The 25170-nt window shown below is 36.2% G+C and overlaps 2 protein-coding genes across 2 annotated transcripts in view; both read left to right on the forward strand.

Annotated features, from left to right (window-relative positions):
* ADAM9 (ADAM metallopeptidase domain 9) overlaps positions 1-17012 on the forward strand; it is a 95634-nt gene extending 78622 nt beyond the window's left edge. The window contains exons 18-22 of the mRNA XM_016127382.2: positions 21-126; positions 2580-2721; positions 4266-4353; positions 14643-14710; positions 16351-17012. Of these exons, the coding sequence (XP_015982868.1) occupies positions 21-126; positions 2580-2721; positions 4266-4353; positions 14643-14710; positions 16351-16444 (498 nt within the window). The 3' untranslated portion in view covers positions 16445-17012. The remainder of the gene's footprint in view (positions 1-20; positions 127-2579; positions 2722-4265; positions 4354-14642; positions 14711-16350) is intronic.
* An 814-nt stretch (positions 17013-17826) lies between these two features.
* The window catches only part of ADAM32 (ADAM metallopeptidase domain 32), a 132533-nt gene continuing 125189 nt past the window's right edge, over positions 17827-25170 (forward strand). The window contains exon 1 of the mRNA XM_016127384.2: positions 17827-20461. Within this exon, the coding sequence (XP_015982870.2) occupies positions 20275-20461 (187 nt within the window). The 5' untranslated portion in view covers positions 17827-20274. The remainder of the gene's footprint in view (positions 20462-25170) is intronic.

The following is a 25170-nucleotide window of genomic DNA, read 5'->3' on the forward strand; positions in this document are numbered from 1 at the left end:
ATATTTTGATTATTTTGAAGGTGTGTAATAGCAATAAGAATTGTCACTGCGAAAATGGCTGGGCTCCCCCAAATTGTGAGACTAAAGGATATGGAGGAAGTGTGGACAGTGGACCTACCTACAATGGCAAGTAATATAGAAAAAAAATTAGTGTGATCTCCCAGCTGCCTGTGTCAGAAATTGGGTGTCCTTATACCTTTCCTGCACTTCTCACAGTTATGCATTAAGCTATGTTGGTTCAGCCACCTAAATTTTTCCCAAGTTGTTTCTATTTTTTTCATTCCTATTAATTACCTTCAGTTTCTTTCCTGGACTACCATAACAGCCTCTTAACTAGGATTTATGTCGATGAACTTTGTTCTAGTGTTACTCGTACATAATTTGATCCTTTTGGGTCTTGCTTTTAAGATCTATTAGGGAGGACCTGAGCAACATTTAGCCAAGGGGCTAACATTGCCCCATTACTGAGGCAAAAAACCCCTTCTGTTTTTTTCTACTTAATGCCATGTTAATTGTGGAGTTTTCCACTGGAAATGGTAGGAACAGGCACTCTTCCTAGTCCTGTGTGAGTTGTGGGTTTTTTTTCTGCTAATCCTTTCAGGTGATTCTTTCTTTGGCTTCAGGTGGTTTCCTTACATGCATGCATTGATCAGTACTCAGCTGAATATTTTGAGAGGAACCCTCTGCAGAGCTTTCAAGCTCTGGTTGTGCAGCTCTCTTCTTTCTGGTTCTTTGCCAAATGAACCCTAGCTGCCTCGGCTTCTTGGACAGCCAGCTCCCTCTTCTCAAGGAAACCATTGAGCTTTGCTTGGATTTTTCTCACGCCTCACTTTGACTAGGCAGCAGAGTAGGACAGTTGTAAAGCTCACCTTGTTTTCTATCTCAAGGTTCCCTGTTGTTCATTGCCTGATGTCCAGTGTCTTGAAAACTGTTCTTCATATATTTTGCCTGACTTTCTGGTTGTTACAGCTAACAGAATAAATCTGGCCTCTGTTACTCCATTTTGGTTACAACTATGGATTTTAATGGCTGTTTATCATTCCACTGAGTGGATGTGTCATAACTTAGCTGTTTCCTAATTATCTGACAAGTTGTTTCTAACATTGTAATGTACATCTTAATATTTATGCATTTTTTTTAGGTGGATAAATTGCCAGAAATGAAATTACTATGTTCAAGGGTATAATCATTTTAATGGTTCTTGATAAAAATTCCAAATAAATTATGTAATGCTATTGACAGCATGAAGGTCTCAATTTTAACATAACCTTGCCAGTGTTGGCTGCTTTAATTAAAATTTTGTCTACTTATTAGTAGGTATATAATGATATATCAAGCTTGCTTTAATTTTCAATATTTTTAATTGGGCTGAATGTTGTTTCATGTAGTGTCATACACCTTTTAACAGAAAGTTTTGGCACTTTTACAAACTTAAAATTATGATGAAAATGTTTATAGTTTACCACTCCTGTTTATATTTATTGTAGACCATAGGACAGATAAAATTAATGTTAATTAGTGAATTTTTAAAACTTACGAGACTTAAAATCTAGAAGCCATAAAAAATAAGATTGATAAATTCAACTAAGAATAATAAACTTATGCATGGAGAAAAGCTGTTACTGTAAGACAAATGACAAAATGGGGAGATTATTTCCAAATAATACACAGACAAAGCTAATGTCCCTAATACATAAGGAGCTTTTAGAAATTGAGAAGGAAAAAAATGAATAGTTTCTAGAAAAATCATCAAAAGACTCAGCAGAAAATGTTTTTTTTTTAAATATAAAAAGTTGCTCAACTCACAGTATAAAAAAGAAATGTATATTAAAATTCTATAACATAATTTTTACCTACAAGGGTGGCTAAAATGCACAAGTTTTACTCTAGATGAGGCTGTGAGGAATTCTTGTATATTGCTGGCTGACATGTTAAGTTGTAACCACCATCTTTTGGACAATTTGACAGTGCCTTGAAAAAATGATTGAATGCATTTATCCTCTGATATAGCATTTCTACTCTTGAGAAATTATTGTCTAGCTGTACCTGTACCCATTGTTATTATTTATAATAATTATGACATCATAAGGTTATTCATTATTTCATTATAGCATTTTTAAATAACAAAAGATTAGAAAAATGAAAGTATCAGTTGGATACTGGTTCAGTAAACTGTAGAAGATCCTTGCAATGTAGTTTTGTACAGCTGTTCAGAAAATGAGACAGTTATCTATATATGGTTTGGGTAGATAAGTGAAAAAAATGATGTGCCGAATAGTATTTATGGTATGCTACCTTTTATGTAAGAAAGGGTTGACACTAAACATGTTTTTGCTTACATTTGTGTGAAGAAATACTGTAAGATAATATAAGAAATTAATAAAAGTGGTTATTTTGGGGAAGGCAGAAATGAAGTGGGCAGGGATGAAGTATGAGCAAGACTTTTCAGTATATTCAATTTATATCATTTTGACATTTGAATGTGAAAATTAATATAAAATACTTACAATCATCAACTGTGTTATAATTTGAGTTAACTTCTAATTTAATTATTATTAATATACAATTCTCCTCTCTAGAAAAGAACACTGCATTGAGGGATGGACTTCTAGTATTCTTCTTCTTAATTATTCCCCTTATCGTATTTGCTGCTTTTGTCTTCGTCAAGAGAAATCAGTTGCGAAAAAGCTGCTTCAGAAAGAAGAGATCACAAACCTATGAGTACTTAGATTTTTTCTTTTAAATTCATATGAAATAATTAAAAGTTATTAATGATTATAGTCATATTATAGAGGCTGGTTTAAAAGTAGGGTACTAAGTTATCTCTGTGTTCTTTTGACATGAATAACAGGGGCAAAGTGATAGTGGTGACTCAGTCACCTCTTAAAATGGTGAAGGGGAAAGTGTTATGGTGACTAACTTGTATAATACCGAAAATGGTCCTTTGGGTTCATTTTGCTTGACATTGATTTCTAATAGTGGAATAAGTAGGAATCTGGGCTACAATTTTAGATTTGGGCTTCTTAATTAGAGATTAAAATATTTGGATAAAGATTAAACATGTAAATGTTGAAAATTTTTCTTCTGTGTCTATTTCAAGGGTCAGTTCTCATAGAGGAAGAGCTTTTCGAATCTCAGTTTTGAAAACAGATTTTGTGAATTAAAAGCTTTTAAGACATAAGTTTTGATTGAAGAAAGGGTTGTCATAATTCAGACACCTGACATTTCTAGTCCATGTGTTGGGCTCTTGTACAATTATCTGTCTCTCAACTATCACTTCTAATATGTCGACATTAAAATATAACACAGATTAGCATACACCTTAATCAGATCTGAGTTCCAGTTTGTCATTTGCTGCAATAGTAAATAAAACTCTCTGAGCCTTGGTTTACTTCTTCTGAAATGGGAATAATAATATTGCCTATCTCTTAAAGTGGATGTGAGGATTAAATGAGGAAATATTAACAAATAAAACCCACAGCACATTACTGGCACAGTTTAATTATTTGATAACTAGTTTTTATTATGATAATGATTTCAAAATATACATATCTCCCCTTGATTGCCCACCTTTACTTCATTGACCTACTTTTCTCACTTACTACATAATATTTTTCTAGAGTATGCTAATGTTAGCTTTAATTGTTAACATATTCTTAAATAGATTTATCTGCCTATCCTTTCTTTCTCTTACTTTCTTAAATGCTTCAGACTGGCCAGACCATGTAATTACCCAATCTGCGTCTCCTAAATTTTAGTTCCCTAATTAGAGCTATCTCCAGTCATTTCTACCTAGCTGACTTGGTACACCTCAGTATGTCTAAAACTTAGCTGATATCTTTCCAGCCAGCTTATTTGCCTCTCCTGGACTTCCTAATTATTAGAGTGACTACTTCAAAGTGACTACTTTGCATATGCAACTTAAGAATATGCCTTTGCTCTTCTTTGATTTTAGGTGACTTGAGAAGTAGAGTTTGGAACGGTCTGATTGACCAGATTTCATAATTTCTTAGGATTCCAGTTTATTTAATTGTGAAATGGGGTTAATAAAACTTTCTAGTACTATAAGGATTAAAGTGTGTAAAAGCTGTAAAAAATGCTGTGAAAAATTTAGCTATCATCATAATCATCATTACAACCACACCAATATTATTATTCTGTTTTTGTAAAATAAAATGTATGTGTAATATGTTATAGAGAAATGTTTAATCTTAATTCAGCTCAAATTTAGCTTAATTTAGCTCAAAAGTAATTCTGTATTTCAGATCAGATGGCAAAAATCAAGGAAAAGTCTCTAGACACCCTGTGAATATTCCTCAACATGTTTCTCCACTGACTCCTCCCAGAGAAGCTGTAAGTTTAAATGAAAAATTTTTTCTTTACTATTATTATGTTGTCACGTTTTTAAAGATTAAAAAAATAATTGTCGCATAGATATAGAAACAAACATAGATAACTTGTTAATAATTTAGGAGTTTGGTCTTTAGGTAGTCCTTGGGTTAGTTAAATAAATACCAGTACGGTGCTGGGTCAGAGGAGAGGGAAGATATCTAGATGTTAAGAATGCCTTGCCCAAAGGACAAGATTAGGAAATGACATAGGACTTATGCTATCACTGTTTCTCTATGTCTGCTACTTTCCTGTTTTCAATGTCTCGATTCCCTATGGCATTTTACTAAAGACCTGGTGCTGAGCTCCTGGAATAGACTTAATTGTTTCAGCCATGGGACCAGTAATCACTATTCCTCTGAATGTATTAGGAAGTATTAGATAATAACATAGTTTTTTTATCTGCATATATCCCTAAGAAATATGTAATATTATTTTATTTTTAAACTTTGTATAATGTTTTGTTTGATGTTTTACACATCTATCTGTGACCTGCTGTTTCCTTTAACATTGCTTTGTGATTGATCCCTATCAATACATGTAGCTTTTGTTCATTCATTTTTACTATTGATATTAAGTTACATAAATACCACACAATTTAAAAATTCATTTTATTATTATCAGATCTAATATTCTATTACATCTCATAAGGTTGAGATGAAATATATGTGTGTGTGTGTGTGTGTGTGTGTGTGTGCGCGCGCGCGCTCCAGTGAAGGGACTGCAGCTCAGGGAGGAGCCAGAGACATAGAGAGAGAGACTATGTGGTGTGGCTTCAGGGCAAGGGATGGAGGGAAAGCTGCCATTGTCCCTGTGTTGAGCCTTCTTCCAGTATAGCCAGCAGTGGGGGGTGCCATCTTGCCTGTATTGAGCTCTTCCCCCAAATAGCCAAATCTGAACTTTCACTATCCTGGTGACATCCTGGGACTCTGGACAACCTAATTTTTGCAATGCCAGAGGCGTTTTCATAGTTGCCTGGCAGCTGGTGTTGACCCCACTGCAGTTCTTCTTGGACAACTCTTGAGGGTCCATGGCCCCAGGCAGGTGGCAGCTGGCCTTGGTGGACTCTGAGACTTTTGCTGAGTGACCCCAGGCTCAGCACTGGCACCAAATCTAAATACATTGACCTGTTGAACACTATTTATCCCATGCTGGTGGCTTCCTGAGACCCCACACACCTAACTCCCATACCACCTGTACCACCTAAGCCTCTTTCAGCGGCTGAGCCTTATGGACAGCTAGTAGATGGTGGCAGGGCTAGAGGTTTCCTATTTTTGTTTTTTGTTTTTTGTTTTTTGTTTTGTGGAGCTGCCCCAAGCATAGTACTGGTGAAGGCCAACCTTGATTTGCAGTGTGGCCTCTCTCATTTACTTCCAGGTCTAGTATAGGCAGTGATTAAGCTCAGATAGCTCCTACCAGGTAGCCCTGGACCAGTCCGTAGGCAGCAACTGACCTTGGCCTACATGGGAGCCCCTCTGCAGAAGGATGGAATAAAATATTTCATGCAAATGGAATGAAAAAAAAATGCTGGGGTAGCAGTACTTATATCAGACAAAATAGACTTTAAAACAAAGGCTATATAATAAGAGACAAAGAAGGACGTTACATAATGATAACGCAATCAATCCAATAAGAAAATATAGCTCTTGTAAACATCTATGCATCCAACATAGGAACACCTAAATACATAAAGCAAATATTAACCGACAATTAAAGGAAGAAATTGAAAGTAATACAGTCACAGTAGGGGACTTTAACACCCCATTGACATCAATGGATAATTTTCTAGACAGAAAATCAACAAGGAAACAGCAGCCTTAAATGACACTAATCCAGAAGAATTTAATTGGTCTTTTTACAGCATTTCACCCCAGAGCAACAGAATATACATTTTTTCAAGTTCATATTGAACATTTTCCAAGATAGACCACATATTAGGTAATAAAACAAGTCTCAATAAATGCAAGAAGATCGAAATACCAATACCATCGAAATACCAATACCATCTTTTTTGATCACAATCGTATGAGACTAGAAACCAGTTAACAAGAAAAAAGAAAACACAAACACATGAAAGCTAAATAACATGCTACTAAACAACGAATGGGTTAACAGTGAGATTAAGGAAGAAATCAAAAGATACCTTGATTCAAATGAAAATGAAAACACAATAACTCAAAATTTATGTGACACCGTGAATGCAGTCCTAAGAGGGACATGCATAGCAATATAGGGCTACCTCAAGAAACTAGAAAAATCTGAACCAATCTAACCTTACACCTCAAGAAACTAGGGAAAAAAGCCCAAAGTTAGTAAAAGGAAAGAAATAATAAAAATCAGAGTAGAAATAGATAGAGTCTAAAGAAATAAAAGTCAATGAAACCAAGAACTGGTTCTATAAAACATAGAACACAATTGATAAACCTTTAAGCAGATCATCAAGAAAAAAGAGAGAGGACCCAAATAAATAAAATCAGAAATGAAATTGGAGAAGTGACAGCTGACACCACAGAAATATAAAGGATTATAAGAAAATACTGCAAGCAATTATATGCCAACAAATTGGACAATCTGGAAGAAATGGATAAATTCTTAGAAACAAACAGTCTCCCCAGACTGAATCAAGAAGAACCAAATTCTGAACCTACTGATTACCACCAATGAAATTGAATCGGTAATCAAAAAACTCCCAACAAACAAAAGTCATGGAACAAGTGGCTTCATTAGGTGAATTTTACCAAATATTCAAAAAATTAACACCTCTTCTCAAACTATTCCAAAAAATTCAAGAGGTTAGAAGTATGAGGCCACCATTACCCTTATTGCATAGCCAAACACATTACAAAAAAAAGAAATTATAGACCGCTTTTTCTGATGAACATAATGCAAAAATCCTCAACAAAATATTAGCAAAACAAATTTATCAGTACTTTAAAAAGATCGCACACCATGATCTACTGGAATTTATTTCTGACATGTGGGGTTGGTTAAATATTCACAAACCAATTAGCGTGATGTAACACATAAACAAAATGAAGGATAAAAATCATATGATCATATCAATAGGTGCAGAAAAAGCATGTGACAAAATCTAGCATCCATTTATGATAAAAACTCTCAGCAAAGTGAGAACAGAGGGAACATACCTCCCAATAATAAAGGCTGTATATGACAGACTCACAGGTAACATCATACTTAATAAGGATAAGCGAAAAGTGTATTCCTTACCATCAGGAACAAGACAAGGAGGTCCACTTTCGCCACTTCTATTCAACATAGTATTGGACCTCCAAGCCACCACAGTCAAACAAGAAAAAGGCATCCAATTGGAAAGGAAGAAGTTAAACTATCATTATTTGCAGATGACATGATACTGTGTATAGAGAATCCTAAAGATTTCACCGAAAAAACTATTAGAAATTATAAATTCAGTACAGTAGCAGGATATAAAATTAATATTCAGAAATAAGTTGCATTTCTATACACCAATATCGAATTATCAAAAAGAGAAATTAGGAAAACGGTTCCATTTATAATTACATCCGAAATCTATAGGAATAATCTAACCAAAGGGATAAAAGACTTGTACTCAGAAATTATAGGATATTGAAGAAAGCAACTGAAGAAGTAAATGGAAGCATGCAAATAAATGGAAGCATATACCATGCTCATGGATAAGAGTTAACATTGTTAAAATGTCCATACTACCCAAAGCAATCTATAGAGTCAATGGATCCCCTATCAAAATACCAATGGCATTTTCACAGAACTTGAGAAAATAATTCTAAAATTTATATGGGGTCTTATAACGTGCAAAAAAAAAAAAATGAAGTAGACAATCTTCTTACATCATATACAAAAATAAACTCAAAGTGGATTACAGAATTAAGTGTAAGAGCAGAAACCATAAAACTACAAAAAGAAAACATAGGCAGTAAGCTCTCTGACATCTTTCTTAATAATATTTTCTTGATACGTGGCTTCGGGTGAGGAAAACAAAAGAAAAAAAATTAACAAATAGGACTACGTTAAACTAAAAAGTTTTTTCAGAGCAAAGGAAACCATCAACAAAATGGAATCAACAAATGTTTTTCTATGGTGGCTGCAAAATTTTACATTTCGACCAGGAGCATACTAACTTCTTGACATCTTTGCCAATACTTGGTGTTTTCTGTTTTATTTTGTTTTTAAATTTTACTATAGCCATTCTAGTGGATGTTAAGTGGTACCTTGCTGTTCTTTTATTTGCATTTTCATAATGATTAGTGATGTTGTGTATCTTTTCATGTGCTTATTGGCAATATATGTATCTTCCCTGGAGAAATTTTTGTTCCAGTCCTTTGTCTATTTTTTTTTTTTGGCTGTTTATTTGCTCATTTTATTTTTTTAAATTTTAAACTGTTTATTGAGGTAACACTGGTTAATACAATTATATAATTTTCAGGTGTACATTATCATTTGACATCTGTATATTCTACTGTGTGTTTAAAACCCAAAGTCCAGTTTCCTTCAGCTACCATATATTTGATCCCCTTTACGCACTTTACCATCCCCCTATCCCTCTATATTTGATCCCCTTTACCCTGTCTACGTCCCCCTCCTCCCCTACCCTCTGGTAACCACTACTCCATTATCCATGTCCCTGAGTCTCTGTTTGTCCTGTTCATTTGTTGGTTTTAGGTTTATATCCCATATATAAGGGATATCATGTGATTTTCAACTCTTTCAGTCTGGCTATTTCACTTAGCATGTTTATCTCGAGGTCTATCCATGTTGTCACAAATGGCAGTATTTCACCTCTTTTTATGGCTGAGTAATATTCCATTGTATATATGTGCCACAGCTTCTTTAGCCAGTCATCTATCATAGGACATTTCAGATGCTTCCATGTCTTGGCCACTGTGAATAATGCTGCTGTGAACATCAGTGAACAAATATCATTTTGGATATGTGTTTTCAAGTCTTTGGAAACCCAGTAGAGGGATTGCTGAATCATATGGTATTTCAATTCTTGGTTTTTTGAGGGAGCTCCATACTGTTTCCCATAGTGACTGTATCAATTTGCAGTCCCACCAGTAGTGTATGAGGGTTCCTATTTCTCCGCATCCTCTGCAATGTTTGTTATTAATTGTCTTGTTGATTATAGTTATTCTAACAGGTCTGAGATGGTATCTTATTGTGGTTTTGATTTGCATTTCTCTAATAGCTAGTGATGTTGAACATCTCTCCATATATTTGTTGGCCATTTGTATGTCCTCCAGGGAAAAGTGGCTGTTCAGGTCCTCTGCCCATTTTTTTGATTGGCTAATTTGGGTTTTTTTTTCGTTATTGAGTCATATGATTTCTTTGTATATTTTGGATATTAGGCCCTTATCAGAGGCGTTGCTTGCAAATATATTTTCCCATTCAGTTGCTTGTCTTTTTACTTTGTTGATGATTTCTTTTTTTGAGCAGAAGCTTTTTAGTTTGATGTAGTCCCATTCATTTATTGTAGCTTTTACTTCCCTTGCTTTTGAGGTCCAATTCATAAAATCCTCTTTAAGTCCAAGGTCCTTGAGTTTAGTTCCTATGTTTTCTTCTATGCATTTTGTTGTTTCACTTCTTATACTCAGGCGCTTAATCCATTTCGAGTTAATTTTTGTGTGTGGTGATAGACAACAGTCTAATTTCATTCTTTTGCAGGTGACCTTCCCCTTTTTTTATCACCATTCATTGAAGAGGCTTTTCTTTCTCCTGTGTATGTTTTCGGTGTTTTAGTTGAAAATTATTTGCCCATATAAATATGGGTTTATTTCCGGACTCTTGATTTTGTTCCACTGGTTGATCTTCTTGTTTTATGTTATATACAATGGTTCTGAATCTTTGGCATGTAGTTACCATTATGAATATGTAAAGGATATTTTATATATATGTACATATATATATTGTCGTCCATTTTCTTCTGCACGTATCTTATCTCCATTCCCCTTTGCGATTTTGGATCTTTGAATTCTCTTTTTAGTCATTGTTATCTCAATTTGTTCCTATATATGCTGAACACTCATTACTATCTCGTTATAACAATTCTCTTTTGATTATTTAAGCTTATAATGTCCCGTTCTTAGTAAGGATTACACTCCTCTGCTTCTATTTTCCTGATAGTGAGTGACTTTACCCCTAATTATGTTCTTTTTTTTTTTTTTTTTTTGTTATTTTGTTTTAGGTGAACTGACCCCTTTCAGTATTTCCTGTAGTGGAGGCCTCATAGTGGAGATTTTGTATGTCTGGAAAAGTCTTAATTTCTCCTTCATATCTAAAGGAGAGCTTAGCCGGATCCATTATTCTAGGCTGGTAGTTTCTTTCACTTAATAATTTAAATATTTTATTTCTTTCTTTTCTGGCTTGTAAGGTCCATATCCAACAGTGGGTTATTTAGATCCCCTACTACGATCATGCTTTGGTACATTTTTCCCTTTAGTTCTGTTAGTAATTGCTTTACATATTTTGGGGCTCCCTGATTGGGAGCATAGATATATTAATAAGTGTTAGGTCTTCTTGGAGTATGATTCACTTTATCATTATGAAATGTCCCTCAGTATCTTTCTTTATCATTTTATTTTGAAGTTTATTTCGTCTGATATTAGTCCCACTACTCCCACTTTTCTCTGAATGCCATTTGCTTGAAATATCATTTCCCACCCTTTCTCTTTGAGTCTATATTTGTCTTTGGAGCTGAAATGTGTCTCCTGAAGGCAGCATATGGTTGGGTTTTGTTTATTGATCTATTGTGCAACTCTGTGCCTTTTTTTTTTATTAGTTCAGTCCATTTCCATTTAGGGTGATTACTGAAATATGAGGTCTCCTTATAGCCATTTTATGTTTTGCTTTCTGGTAGCTCAATGTTTCCATTGCTTCCTCGTCTTCATGTTTCTGTTTTCTTCATTTTGGTTGGCTTTTGTGTGTATTTTCTCTGGTTCTTCTTGTTTTATGTTATATACTTCAGTCCTGAATCTGTGCTGTGTTGTTACCATTACAAATATTGAAAGGGTAGTTTTATATATATATATATGTGTGTGTGTGTGTGTGTATATATATATATATATATACACACACACACACACACACAATCTTTTATTTTCATCTGTGTATGCTGTATCTCCATTCCCCTTTGCAAATTTGCATCTTAAAACTTCCCCTTTTCAGTCATTGTTTTCTCAATTTGTCCTTATGTATGCTGAATGTTCATTACTATCTTGGTATAACTAGTCTCTTATTATTATTTAAGCTTATATTGCCCTATTATTAGTATGGGTTGCACTCCTCTGCTTGATAGTCACTTTACTCCTAATTATGTATATATTTTTTTGTCATTTTGTTTTAGGTGAGCCGACCCCTTTCAGTATTTCCTATAGTGCAGGCCTTGTAGTGGAGAATTCCCCCATTTTTTGTATGTCTGGAAAAGTCTTAATTTCTCCTTCATATCTAAAGGAAAGCTTAGCTGGATACATTATTCTAGGCTGGTAGTTCCTTTCACTTAATAGTTTAAATATTTGATTCCATTCCTTTCTGGCTTGTAAGGTTTGTGCTGAGAGGTCCGAGAATAATCTAATGGGTTTACCTTTATAAGTTTCCATTTTTTTCTCCCTGGCTGCCCTGAGAATTCTGTCTTTGTTGTTGATTTAGATAATTTTAATACAATGTGTCTTGGTGAAGGACTTTTTGGGTTGAGATAATTGAGTGTTCTGTTGACTTCTTAAATTCCAAGCTCCAGCTCATTCTTTAGATTTGGGAAATTTTCATCCACTATTTGTCTGAAAATGCTTTCTAATCCCTGTTCCTTTTCCTCGCCTTCAGTAATGCCCATTATTCTTATGTTTCCTCTCCTGATGGTATCAACTACTTCTTGAATTTCTCTTTCATTATTTTTCATTCTTCAGTTTCTCTCTTCTTCCTTCTTATTTATTTCTAGATTTCTGTCTTCGATATCACTGATCCTTTCCTTCATTTGGTCGACTCTGTTTCCCATGCTTGCTGTTTCATTTTTCAGCTCTTGCAGTTTGTTCTTCATCTCCAAAAATTCTGTTTGGTTCCTTTTGAGTGTTTTAGTCACCTTGCTGTGCTCATGCAGTTGTTTTTTCAATTCCTGGAATTGTCGATTTGAGTTGTTACCGATCTCATTGAGTTTTTTCAGCAGTACCAGTCTGAATTCTCTGTTATTTAAGTCGCATATTTCTATGTCCATAAGCTTATTTTCTGGAGATTTTCTCTTCCTTTCTGAGGTACCTTGTCACCTTGGTTGTTCATGGTATATAATAGACTGTTTTTTTGCCAAGGCATAAATGGAAGTGTATTCTGCTGTTTTTCCAGAGAGAAAATTTGTTATATAAAGGTTTCTCTTTACCTTGTTGCATAGAAGGCACTTTTCTTTTTGTTTTCCAGTAGGTGGCGTCTAAGCTGCTTGAATCTGTTTTATATAAAGTATTAATAGTGCTTTTTAAATTTTCTTGTAGGCATCTAATCACACTCTCTACCCTCAGTTTTAGTCCCTGTCAGTGTCAGCAACAGTCTTGGCAGCATTTGCTTAGATTCCCCCGGGCCTCTGCAGTGATCGGTCTTGGAGGGTATGGGGCGAGGGCCCCTCTGGGTTGGGAGTTAGGGGCTGCCGCTCAGCCTTGGTTTTACAACAGCGACCGATAAAAATCAACTGTTGTTTTTCTGCAGCCCCGTCCCACGACTCTGCTTTCTGCTCTGATTACTGGGCCCTGCCGCCTGCTGGGCACAGGGAGCTCACAGTTTTCCCAGGCAGGGCTTCAAAGAAGTAGCTGCTCCTTCTTCCCTCCCCCTTTTCGTTCAGGGAGCTCTGGCAGCTGTGAGAGGTAGCTTCTTTATTTTTCTCCATCTACTGCCCAACAACTGTAGTTCTGACTTCTCGTAGCTCTTATGCACAGATCCCATGCTCGGACATGCTGGTGTCCAGTTTGGGTACCTTTTGTTCAATTTTGGATGTTCAGTTTATTGTTATATCAAGGGGAGAGGTCTGAGGACGTCACTCACTCCACCCTGTTTCCCTGACTGACTACTTTTTTGGAGTTTAAATTTCTTTGGTAAAGTATTTCTTTTGTTTATTAATTTTATTATCGAACTCATTGAACTGCCTTTCTGAGGTTTTTTGTTGTTGTTGTTTTTGTTTTTGTTTTTTTTGTATCTAATTGAGTTGCTTCATGACTACTGTTTTAAATTCTGTATCATTTTGATCACAATCTTCCATCATTTTGAGTTTGGTTTCTGAAGAATTGTTATTTTGTTTTGGCGATACCATGTTACTGTGGTTGTTCGTGGTGCTTGATGGGTTGTGCCACTGTTTGTGAGTAGTGAGCATGTACCCATTCTATTTAATAGCTGTATACCATTTCATCTTCTCGACTTACCATAAATTTAGAAGCATTTCTTTCAAAACTTATTACCTCAAAAAATGTAGCATCAAGCATTCTCGTGCATAGATCTTTTCATACATGTAAAAGTATGTGTAAGTTCCAAGAAGTGGAGTTTAACTATTCCTTGAAAGTGCTGTACCTATGCATCTTTACTCCATGGGACAAAAATAGCCTATTCCATAGTGGGACCCAGAGAATGTTCAAGCTCTTTCTCAACAGTGCATATTCTGCCACTCACAGAGCTTTAGGAAATAACTGTAGATAGTAGAGAATATCCTAGTCAAGAATACTTTATCAATGATTTAATAAATTTATCTGATTTTCTCTAATTTTTCCTAATGTAATATGGTATGTGAAAAATTTTCTTACTTTTACTTTCTTATTTGAGGCCATATTATAGAGTCTCACTTTGTTGTAAAACTTCATTTCAACTACTTTGTCAAGGAAGAATGTCATAAATTTCAAAATCAAGGGATGTAGATTGGTGGTATTTGTAGTACCATTTAGGTATTGTATGTGTTTGGCAATACATTTTTGGAAATATTTAAAATATATTGACTTAGGAAATATATTACCTTTTAACTAATGTAGTTGGTTAGAACCAACATTATCCTTTAGTAATACTGAATTTAAATATATAGCCTTAAAAGAATTTAGTATTCCGCATTCAGTGGCAAAGATGTTGAATAAGCAACATATTTTTAAATGTCAGCATTATATGTAAGTTTTCTGTACATTGATTTTATATATATTGATTACTTTTCTATCAAAAATAACAAACTTTATGGCAAATATATTTATGAGTGCATTGTGTTAATAACGTTTTTCTCCCTTTTTTAGCCTGTATATGCAAACAGGTTTCCAGTACCAACTTATGCAGCCAGGCAGCCTCAGCAGTTCCCATCAAGGTCTGAATTGAATTTGCTTAGATTACTTGACCATAGTAAAAGCCAGTGTTAACGTGTAATATTTTCCCTTGTATCTTAATTTAATTTGGGACAGGTATTTATTACTAAGAGTTTCGATGGAGCACAATTTACAGAAAAGCATTTAAGAATTTTATATGTTTTGTCATATTAGTGCAGTGTCAAAATGAAATTTAAGGAAGCCTCAGCAAGACAGTCAGGTGCTGCTGGAACCTTTGGTGTACATAAGAATCAGAAATGAGGACCTTTAAATAACCAGCAACAGGTTAGACTAAGCATCAGAAAACTTCCAAGGACATGAAGAATTGTGGGGCTAAGGTCTAGGAGAAGAAGGCAGTCTGGTGTTGATCCCAACGTTTGGGGTCATTTTTCTGTCCTAGATGTGTATTTCTATTAAGAAAGTGAGAACTGAGAGGGCTAGAAAGTTGAGGAGAGGTTTCATCAAACTCCCAGGGCTGAAGGGACAAAAATTGGAGCCCTGCCAAGGAGGAGAGACCCTGGCAAACATTCCAGGCTTTGTGTTGCAACCCATGGTAAGGGTGAACTAGATCCTCAGCTTATTTCTGCAGTTTTTATGTTTGGCCCACAACAACAACAAAAAGCCAGATATATAAGAAAAAGAAATGTGACTAAAACCAAGAAAAGCAATCTACTGTGGAAACAAACTCAGAGGGGATCCAGTTAATAGAGTAATCAGATATGGACTTTAAAATAACTATGATGATTATGCCATGGAATTAATAGTCAAGATTGAGAATTTCAACACAAAACTGGAAACTTTAAAAAAAGAATCAAATTAAAGACTCAGTATATGAGCTTAAAGTCAGCAAGAAAGGTTAAAATTAATCACTATATTTTATATCACATAAAATGCATGTGATATAAAAATGCATAAAATGCACCCTTCAAATTAGAATTGAATTAGACCTTCAAACTAGAATTGAATTACAGCACTGAAGTGTGTTCTCATGTATAATCTTTATTATACAATAAGAATGCATCGAAATCCATCTGAGCATTAAGAGAAGAATATATAAATTGTGAGACAGTTATTCACTAGATAATGTTCTAATGTGTTATTGGATAAGAGATATACTAGAATTAGGTGAAGTGGTTAAGGAAAGGGTATCCACAGGTTAAAATATGAGGATTGAGACGGATAGGTATAGGAGTCATAGCAGGTTTAATTCTCAGAGCGGATATTATTGAGAGAGCTGGAATTTTAGCTCTATGTATATATGTTAAGTTTACACTTAACAGTAATCTCCTATGCTGTTAAATCCTAACAGCACAATGGTGCTTAATCCACAGTGTCCTCACTTGTCTTTTACAATTTGTTTTCTCAATTTCATGTGCTAATCCTTTTAAAAACATATAGACCAAAACCTTCATACAACATTATTAATTATAGAATAGTATTCTTTAATGGAGGTACTCCATTTTAGGTTCTGTTTTGAGCCCTTTAACCATTGCATATGAGATTAATAATAATCTTAGAATATAACATGCCCTTAAGAATTGTCAGCAATGTTAAGGACGGTATTTTGTTGGATCTGTAATGAATGTAGCGTTATTTCATTCAGTCGAAACACATGATTAACTGTCTGTTTTTCCTCTTTCAGGCCACCTCCACCACAACCGAAAATATCATCTCAGGGAAATTTAATTCCTGCTCGTCCTGCTCCTGCACCTCCTTTATATAGTTCCCTCACTTGATTGTTTTACCTTTCCTTTTGCAGATATCTTCAGGGAACTGAGCTAATACTTTTTTTTCCTGATATTTTCTTGAAAAGCCTTTCTTCCTGCTGCAACTTTGAATAAAAACAAAATACTGCAAAATGAACTTTACTAACAGAAAAACAAATTGAGTAATGGAAATTGAGAAATATAAGAAATTCAGTGAAGCCAGGGAATTTAGAGTAACATTTTCATTTCTATCACTGAATAAGTCTTTTTCAGTCATCTGTGAAGTAATGCATCTAACATGGATTATGTTATTTTGAACATGTTACTGTAATGATTTCCAAATTAACTCTATAGGTTTATGTTTTTTCATTATGTGCTTAAATGTAATTCTGAATTTTGATCTTAGTTATCATTACTGTAGTTTCAGGTCGAACATGCGATAATCTAATACCTATGAAAACTAACTAATTAGCTACCAATAATATCTAATATTTTTCATCTTGCACAGACTAATCATCATATCTAGAATATTGTCTGTATCATTCACTACAAGAATAAAGATTTATTCTGTCTTAAAAAGAATGCACAAAACCCACAATTAAGATACCATATTATTTTTAATGTACAAAATACACTAAAAGTGTATGTATGTATTCACACATAGTTATTAACTTCATTTTTTACGCTCATTCTATGGATAAATGATTCTATAGATTCTATGGATAATAGATTCTATGGATCTATCTATGGATAATGAATATTCAAAAGTTAATTTAATAATAGAATTCTATTGTGAATCATGTTAAAATATGACACCCTTTTACAATAGCATTATTGTAATGAACTATAAACTTTAAGGTACGAAGTATTTAATAGAACTAATCAGATATGCTGTTGATTCATGGCTATAATAAAGCAGGAGCAATTATACCTGCAATCAGTTGAGCTGTTATAAAACCACTTGAGAATTTCATGAGCACTTTAATTAAGTCTAAAATCTGAAACGTCAAAGCTTGCTATTAATATAATTTAGAATGTTTACATTTACTAAGGTGTGCTGGATCATGTCTCTGTTGACACTATTATTTTCAAAGAAATTAGGCTGGAGAAAAGAAAGAAGAAAAGATTTTCTTAGATAAGTGCAAAAAAGTTATGGTGGTATATGTGAATTATCATCCCAACTGTGTTAAAAAATGAATTTTTACTATTGAAGAAATAGTAGGGATAGTGAAATTTAAGCCCTTAAAAATTTTACATAACCTTTCATAATAAAGTTTAATAATAGGTTTATTAATAGAATTTCATTAGTTTTTTCCAAAATTTGGTTTACGTATATGTACATATGCAAATATAACATTTACAATAAATAAAATACTTGAAATTCTGTTTTGTGTCACTTGGTACCTTCCTAAATACTCAGCTATTTATAACCTTATTAATTAAACATTATACTAATTTTAGATAAAACTATACTAGTCAAACTTTTACAGATATTATTTCACTGATATTTAGACTTTTGCCAAATTGTGCACAGTCTTTCTGTTATTATAAAAAATCCCAAATGAAGAATCTTTATTTCAATTGAAGATGTCTTAATAGTCAAGGATAAATTATATATGTAACTTTGATATCACTGTTTGACTCTATGTTCACAAGTTTAACTCGTTCAGGGTATGGCATTTTCCCTTCCTATCATGCAGATGCCTGAGTATTAGTGTTGTGGTGCGTTCAAATCTAAGACCCACGGAGCCAACTGAGATTAATTATGAGCCTTTATTAGCCGGCTGGCGACTGACTACCATGCAGGTTTAGAGGAGATCAGCCCAGGGTCTTTGTTTGAGGCAATTTATGAAGCCTCTGACTACATCTTAGAACAGAGAGTAAGGAAATTACAGAAAGCAGAAGTTAACCGTTAATGTCCTCTACAAAGATAAATGTATCTGGGGAATTGCTAGATCAAACATAGCCTGGTAGACAGTCTTGTTATCTGTATCCTGGAATGTTGAGCCTCTTCCTGGGGCTTTGCTGCCTAGAGGAATCACCTCCTTGTTACTGATTTACTGGGAAGTCTTTACCCTTACATTCTCAAAAGAGGCAGCTCATAAAGCCTAAAACTACATCAAACAAGTAAGCAGATTACAGAAGTAGAAGTTGACCATTAACACAGTACAAATACATCACCTCGTACCACACTCTGGTTAATAAGTGAGCAGATTACAGAAGCAGACACTGGCCATCTTCATATCCTATACAATACATTTCCTAAATTCACACCCAAGCAAGTAGGACAACTTCTGGTATCTAAAGATATTTCTTCCCTGTAGCTGACTTAGCTAGTTGGCTCACTTTGAAAAATTTCCACCCTTAACATTAGTTAAGTACAATCCAGCTTTTCTAAGCACAAATCAAATTTTATTAAATTCCATAAATGTTTACTTAAACTCTATCATCTTGCAAGTACTATATTAGATACTGTGATACATGTTCTGGAAAGGACATGCCTCCTGTTACGGAGACAGCTGTATACACAAATAATAATAAAAAGCCTACTCTATTAAAGAATTAAAAAGCTTGAGCAGAGGGAAATAATGAAGAAATAAAAGAACTAGAAATTAATTCAAAATAATACTAATCGACAAGTCTAAGCACTTACTAAAATTGTTCTAATACTATGATGCAAGATGAAACCTGATTTTGGCTCAACTACTGTCTGAAAGTGTTAGTCAAGCGTTGGCTGTTTCTGTTGACATACAAGCTAGGTATATATTTTTGTTGCCTGTTTTTGTTCATACCGTTCTTTCTTGGGCTTAGAAACCCTTGGGTTGAAACCCGTTGGATGCATAAAATTGCATCTCATTAGAAACCCTTGGGTTGAAACCCTTTGCATGCATCTCAACTCTGGGTGTAGAAGATGTGGTTATTCCCGAGGGAGCTTTTCTGTGTTTCCATGGGGCCTTTGGTTTGTGTGTCTGCTTTTATGCTAATTAGTATGAAAAATTAATTCATTCTCTGGAATTTGAAAATAATTTAAAGAGTGCATATAAGTAGAGACTGGGAATGAGGCTGGAAGGGAGGAGGTATTGCAGCCTAAGGGAATCTCTTTCAGGAAAGATCAGATGTCAAGGTGGCCAAAGCATTGCTGGCAGCAGGAAATTGGCAGTCTGGGTTCAGAATGTAGAAAATGTTGACTACTGTTTTAAGGAATTTGGCTAGAATTTTCTACTGGAACATACATACTGTGACTATGGGCAAGAATCTTGTCCATTTCTTTCACTGCACGAATGAATGAATGAATGAATGAATGAATGAATATTGTAACTTCTCATTGTAATGAGAAGTTGCTGAACAAGAGAATGGCACCACATGAATTTTAGTCAAGGGCCCGTGAAGAACCAGAATGGTGGAGAGCAGACACCACCTTTTTAGAACGTGCATTTGGGCAGTAGGTATGGGGGAAAAAACGTAGCAGGCTCTTTACAAAGATATCAAAATCTACTCAGTTCCCCCTTTATTGGAATCTATTATACATATCTAGCAAGATTTTAGTTTTAGAAACCCAGCTTTAGTAAATATGAATGTGTGTCTGCGTTCGTATAGTTTTTAATTCACATATTACACGTTCGTCTTTTAAAGCACCTAGAAGTGTCTGATACAAAGCGCATAATAAATGTGTTCTTTCAGGTTCATCAACACGAAGGGAAAGTTTTGTAAGGGACGACGACCACGTGGAACCGGCTGGGTCTGATAACTCCAGAGGAGTTGTGGGGCACGGAGTGCGGCAGGTCAGAGAGCCGGATTTAGCCTGGCGCGGCCTGATTTTAAGGTGGCGCACCTGCAGGCGATCAGGATCCTGGCGCGAAATGCCGGGCGCCGCGGCCTCGCGAGAACGCGCCGCAGGAACGCGCCGGGAGGCGGCGCTCCGATCCGCCTGTCCCAGGAGGCCCAACTGCCGCCCGCTCAGTACCCGCTCCCGGCCGAGAAGCCGCGCCATGTTACGTTTAGTGATGCTGCTTGCGGGGCTCCGTGGCTTGCTAGCGTCAGGACTCGGTGAGCCAAATGGAGACCCAGTTACGACGGTCTGCTGCGGAAGGTTTTTCTTTTCCTTCTTTCAACGTGCACCTGCTTGCGTCACACTGTGGCCCAACTCAGTTAAAACTCGGGGGTCCTTCACTGTTTTTTGGGGTTCTTTTGCCCTGTCACCATGGAAATCGGGCTGTGTTAGGCCGATCCGTTGGGCTAGAGAAGTAAGTGACATGACAGCAGAGTAAGCTCAAGGGCACATCTTTTACTCCCTGAATTTGGGTTCGGCCTTTCTTGTAGGTCTGTCATACACTTCATCAAACTGCTTCAAAGTTCCTTGCACTCAAAAGCATCCTGGAAACTTTTTGAACTTTACTCAACCCCCCTTAAACTGACTCTCCTTAGATATCTTTTGTTTCAACATAATAACTTGCCTTGCATGCAGTAATAAATCATCCAGCAATACGAAATAATAATTGAAATAACGAATAAGTTTGATTTTTTTGTGAGTCAAATTTTGATTTAGAAGTGGAGAACTTCCAGGAAAAAGGTAGGCAGAATTTAGTTTCCACTTAGTCTCCGGATTTTTGGTCAGTTCCCCAAGTCATTTTATTAAGGGGAAACACACCTTTTCAATATCCAGTTCCATTATAGAGCTCATTGTGCTACAGTGAGGACATGTTATGAGAAGTTACATTGTAGTCATGCAGACCGGGAGTGAACTCATGGTCATCTGAAACTTAAGAGCACATAGTTATAGACATCTAATGGAAGGTAACCTAATGTTTTACCACTACTATTTGTATTTTCAAACCAAGGAATGTTACTAGTCCAAATCTGAGTAAGGGGTGTACCTTTATAAGCAAGCAAGTCACAATGGAAGGTAGTAATCTCTGGGGCATGTTTTCTAGAGAGAAGTCAATATATGCTTTGAGAAAGGCCAAAAAAGATTCTTCATGTACATGAAATCATATGGCATTTGCCTTTCTCTTTCTGACTTACTCCACTCAGCACAACACCCTTTAGGTCCATCATGCAATATCTTTTTTCATCCATTTACTTTCCGTTGGTATGTGTCTTTTAATCTGAAGTGAGTCTCTTGTAGGCAGCCTATGTAAGGGTTTTGGTTCCTTATCCATTCGGCCACCCTATCTTTTGATTGGAGAATTTAATTATTATTTTTTTTCATTTGAAGTACTCATTGATAGATATGTAGTTATTGCCATTCTTTATTCATATTTTTAATACATATTTTTTTCTTAAGTCCTTTCAACAAACATTTCCTGTAATACTGGCTATTGAAAATGAACTCTTTTAGCTTTTTCTTGTTTGGGAAACAATTTTTATGTCCTTCAATTCTAAATGATAGCTTTACTGGGTAGAGTAATCCTGGCCGTAAGTCCTTGCTTTTCATCACTTTGCACATTTCCTTCCTGGTAAGAGTCATCAAGCCACCTGAGGATGGCTGTCATCTATACCGGGCTTATAGGTGCCTGGATTGACCAAGCCAAGAACTGAGGCTGGTCACGACTAGTGTGGGGCTTGGGGCTGCTCAGCAAGAGGTACAGGACATGCCTCGGCCAGATGCTGCTGCTTTGAGTTTTGTGAGCCTTTGAGAGGTTTGAGGAAAGTCTGCAGTAAGAACCAGGACAGGCCATTTGTCTGGAATAAACCACTGGAAGTGGATTGGGTGAGCCCACAAGTTGGGAGGGGTATAGTCTCAGGGAATCACCTGGATGCATTGACCTGCGTTATCCAGGTTGATGGTAACTCAGATATGGTGGCTGCCTGCTTTTGCATGCTGGGAGTGGGGAGGGCTCAAAAAAGAACAATGGGTACTGCCAGCACTTCTGTCCAAGAGAAAGCTACCCCTCTAGCCCTCGCTTTGAAAACTGACAACTCAGCGTCTCCCTGTAGATCCCTGGCATCCCTGATCAGCTGCCGCAGCCCTGGAGCTCAGAGTGAGTGAGTCAGTCCATCAGTGAGTAAGTCTGGGCACGGGCCCTTTAAGAGGAATGCCTGCAACTCTTGCAACTCTCTGTTCCACTCAGAAACAACCACTGCTGATTTTCACAGCCAGAGGTTGTGGCGACTTCTCTTTCTGGCACTGGAACTCTGAGCCGGGGAGCCCAATGTGGGATTGGAACCCCTTGCTTCTCAGGTGAGGGAGAGGGCTCTGCAGCCAAGATAACCCTCTCAATTCTTGATTGCCACACATGGTTGTTGGATCAGGTGATTTTGCATCTCTGTTCTTCCTACTGGTTTGAGGTGACTTCTTATATTTGTTCCTGGTTGTAGGGCTTCTATTCAGCCAGAACTTAGGCGACTCCCAGTGATGATTGCTTTGTAGTTTCCTTGTAATTTTAGTGTGCTCATGAGAGGAGACATATTCACCTCCTATGCTATCTCGACTAGTCCCCTTGTAGAGCTTCTTATGGAGATGTCTTTTCCAATGGACAGAATTTCTGAGGTGTAAGCTGTGGTGGAGTAGGTGTTTATTTCCTGGGGGCGCACTGTGAAAAGACTGATGGATTATTTTGGCTGTTTTTCTTTAAAGCCTCATTTAATCTCTTGCACTAATACAACATATCTCCTTTGACAAGGAGGGTTCATAAATACACTAGCCCAGTCCAATGTCATCACACACCCAGTAACAATTTTGACTGGTGATGACTATACCAAAGGATATAGATCTTAGATTCATTAAAACAATGGGAAGTAACTATGGCAAAGGAAAATTAAAGACCTGTATAAATTCAGCAAGTTGTGTATTAAGAATTTGCTCAGTGAAATGATTTCTTCTATTACTGTGCAACTCTAATGGGCTTCCCTAAGTAGGGATGATTTTTTTCTTACAGGACTTTGTCACAGCAAAGGCCATAGGCTTTGACAGGGAAATGCTTCCATCCAGTGAGAGTACATACAGATCATCACCAAAAACATATTTATAACCTTGGGAAGGGAGCAGGTGAAATGTGGATAGGTTTACCTGGGTTATATTTTGGGCAGACAAGACACCTCTGAGGCAATTCTGGGAGAAGATTTCCAAAAATACTATTGTCCTCAACCCAACATTGTATTCATACCCCAATGATTTATTTTGTGGATTAATTACAGGACTGGATATCTGTCTGGCCCATACCATAATTTGGTTTTGGTACTGTAAGTACAATGAACATCTTTCCATCTTTGCATTTCTTTACAGTGGCAAGGTATTGTTCATCTCTATTTCTTTCAGATCTCTAGTATCATTCATACTAATGGAAATCATCAGTGAACAAAGGGAATTCTGAGAAGAATTTTAGCTCCCTCATTGTTTAGATGGTTTCCACTTCCTTTATTGGTGTCTGTTTTTGAATGACCAGGCACCTTACAAATTGCTGATTGTGTTGGTAATAAAGTAATGTCTAACAAAGCAGTAATATTACCTATTTTTGATTTTATTTCCCCCTGATGTTAAAAATCCAATTTCCAAAACATACCAAAGTCGCGGGCAAGACCAAAAGCATAGCAAGTATCAGGAAAGATATTGGCAACATTAGCTAGTATATAAGCACAGGCAAGTGCAGAAAGTTCTGCTTGCTGGGGTGAAGAGGCCTGTGGAATAGGCCCTGACTCAACTTCATTAAAAGGGGTAGCTATAGCACATCCAGAGATAAGCTTGCTTTCATCATACTGTAAATAGGAGCCATCAGTGAGTCATGAACATCAGGATTATCAAGGGGAGTCTCTTGTAAGTCAGGATTGATAGTAGTGACCCAGGTCAACATTACAGTCATAGGTTTCATCAGGTAAAGGAATAAGGGTGGCAGGATTTAAATCATTGTAATGAGTAATAGTTGTGTTAGGTGAAGAGAAATCTAAGATTTCATAGGATGTGAGTTTACTAGCAGAAAGGTGGGAAGTGTGGTGAAAGTATAAAAGTTGTACTGAATGGGGTACATAGAATTCATTACAATTTATTCTTTTGCCTTTAGCAAAAAGGCCATGGTATAGATTGCTTGTAGACAAGGAGGGAGCCCTCTAGCAACAGAATCCACTTGTTGACTATAATACTCAGCCAGCAGTGATCCCTGTCTTGTTCGACCAAGACACACAGGGCATTACCTTCTCATTTGTGGACAAAAAGAGTGAAAGGAAGAGAATAATTGGGGTGTCCTAGAATGGGGAGGGACGTGCGTGACGTTAACTCATGTTTTCGGACCTGGAAGGCAAATTTAGATATTCTTGGCCTAATGATTGAGTATGGTTCCTGATCTTTTGTTAGAGCAAAAGGGATGATTTTTTTCTAACAGGACTTGGTCACAGCAAAGGCCATAGGCTTTGACAGGGAAGCTTCATCGATTAAGAAAAGTTTGGAATCCAATTTCTGCAATATTTTGCCAACTGTAGAAAACCCCACAACTGTCTTTTAGTTTTGGGAAGAGGGAACTGAAAAATTCCCTGGATCCCATTAGAGTTTCAGTTTTGGGAAGAGGGAACTGAAGAATTCCCTGGATCCCATTAGAGTTCAGCATCCATGTAATTTTGTCAAATGCCCTAAATATTTAACTTGGATTTTAACAAATTTTAGCTTTTCCTTAGAGATTTTATGTCCCTTTCGGTATTTCCTATAATAGAGGCCTCGTAGTGGAAAATTTTCTCAGCTTTTATATCTCTGAAAAGGTCTTTATTTCTTCTTTATACCTGAAGGAGAACTTTACTTGATATATTATCATTGGCTTGTAACTCCTCTC

Source organism: Rousettus aegyptiacus, unplaced genomic scaffold (genome assembly GCF_014176215.1).
Source record: "Rousettus aegyptiacus isolate mRouAeg1 unplaced genomic scaffold, mRouAeg1.p scaffold_m13_p_11, whole genome shotgun sequence".
Taxonomy (NCBI): domain Eukaryota; kingdom Metazoa; phylum Chordata; class Mammalia; order Chiroptera; family Pteropodidae; genus Rousettus; species Rousettus aegyptiacus.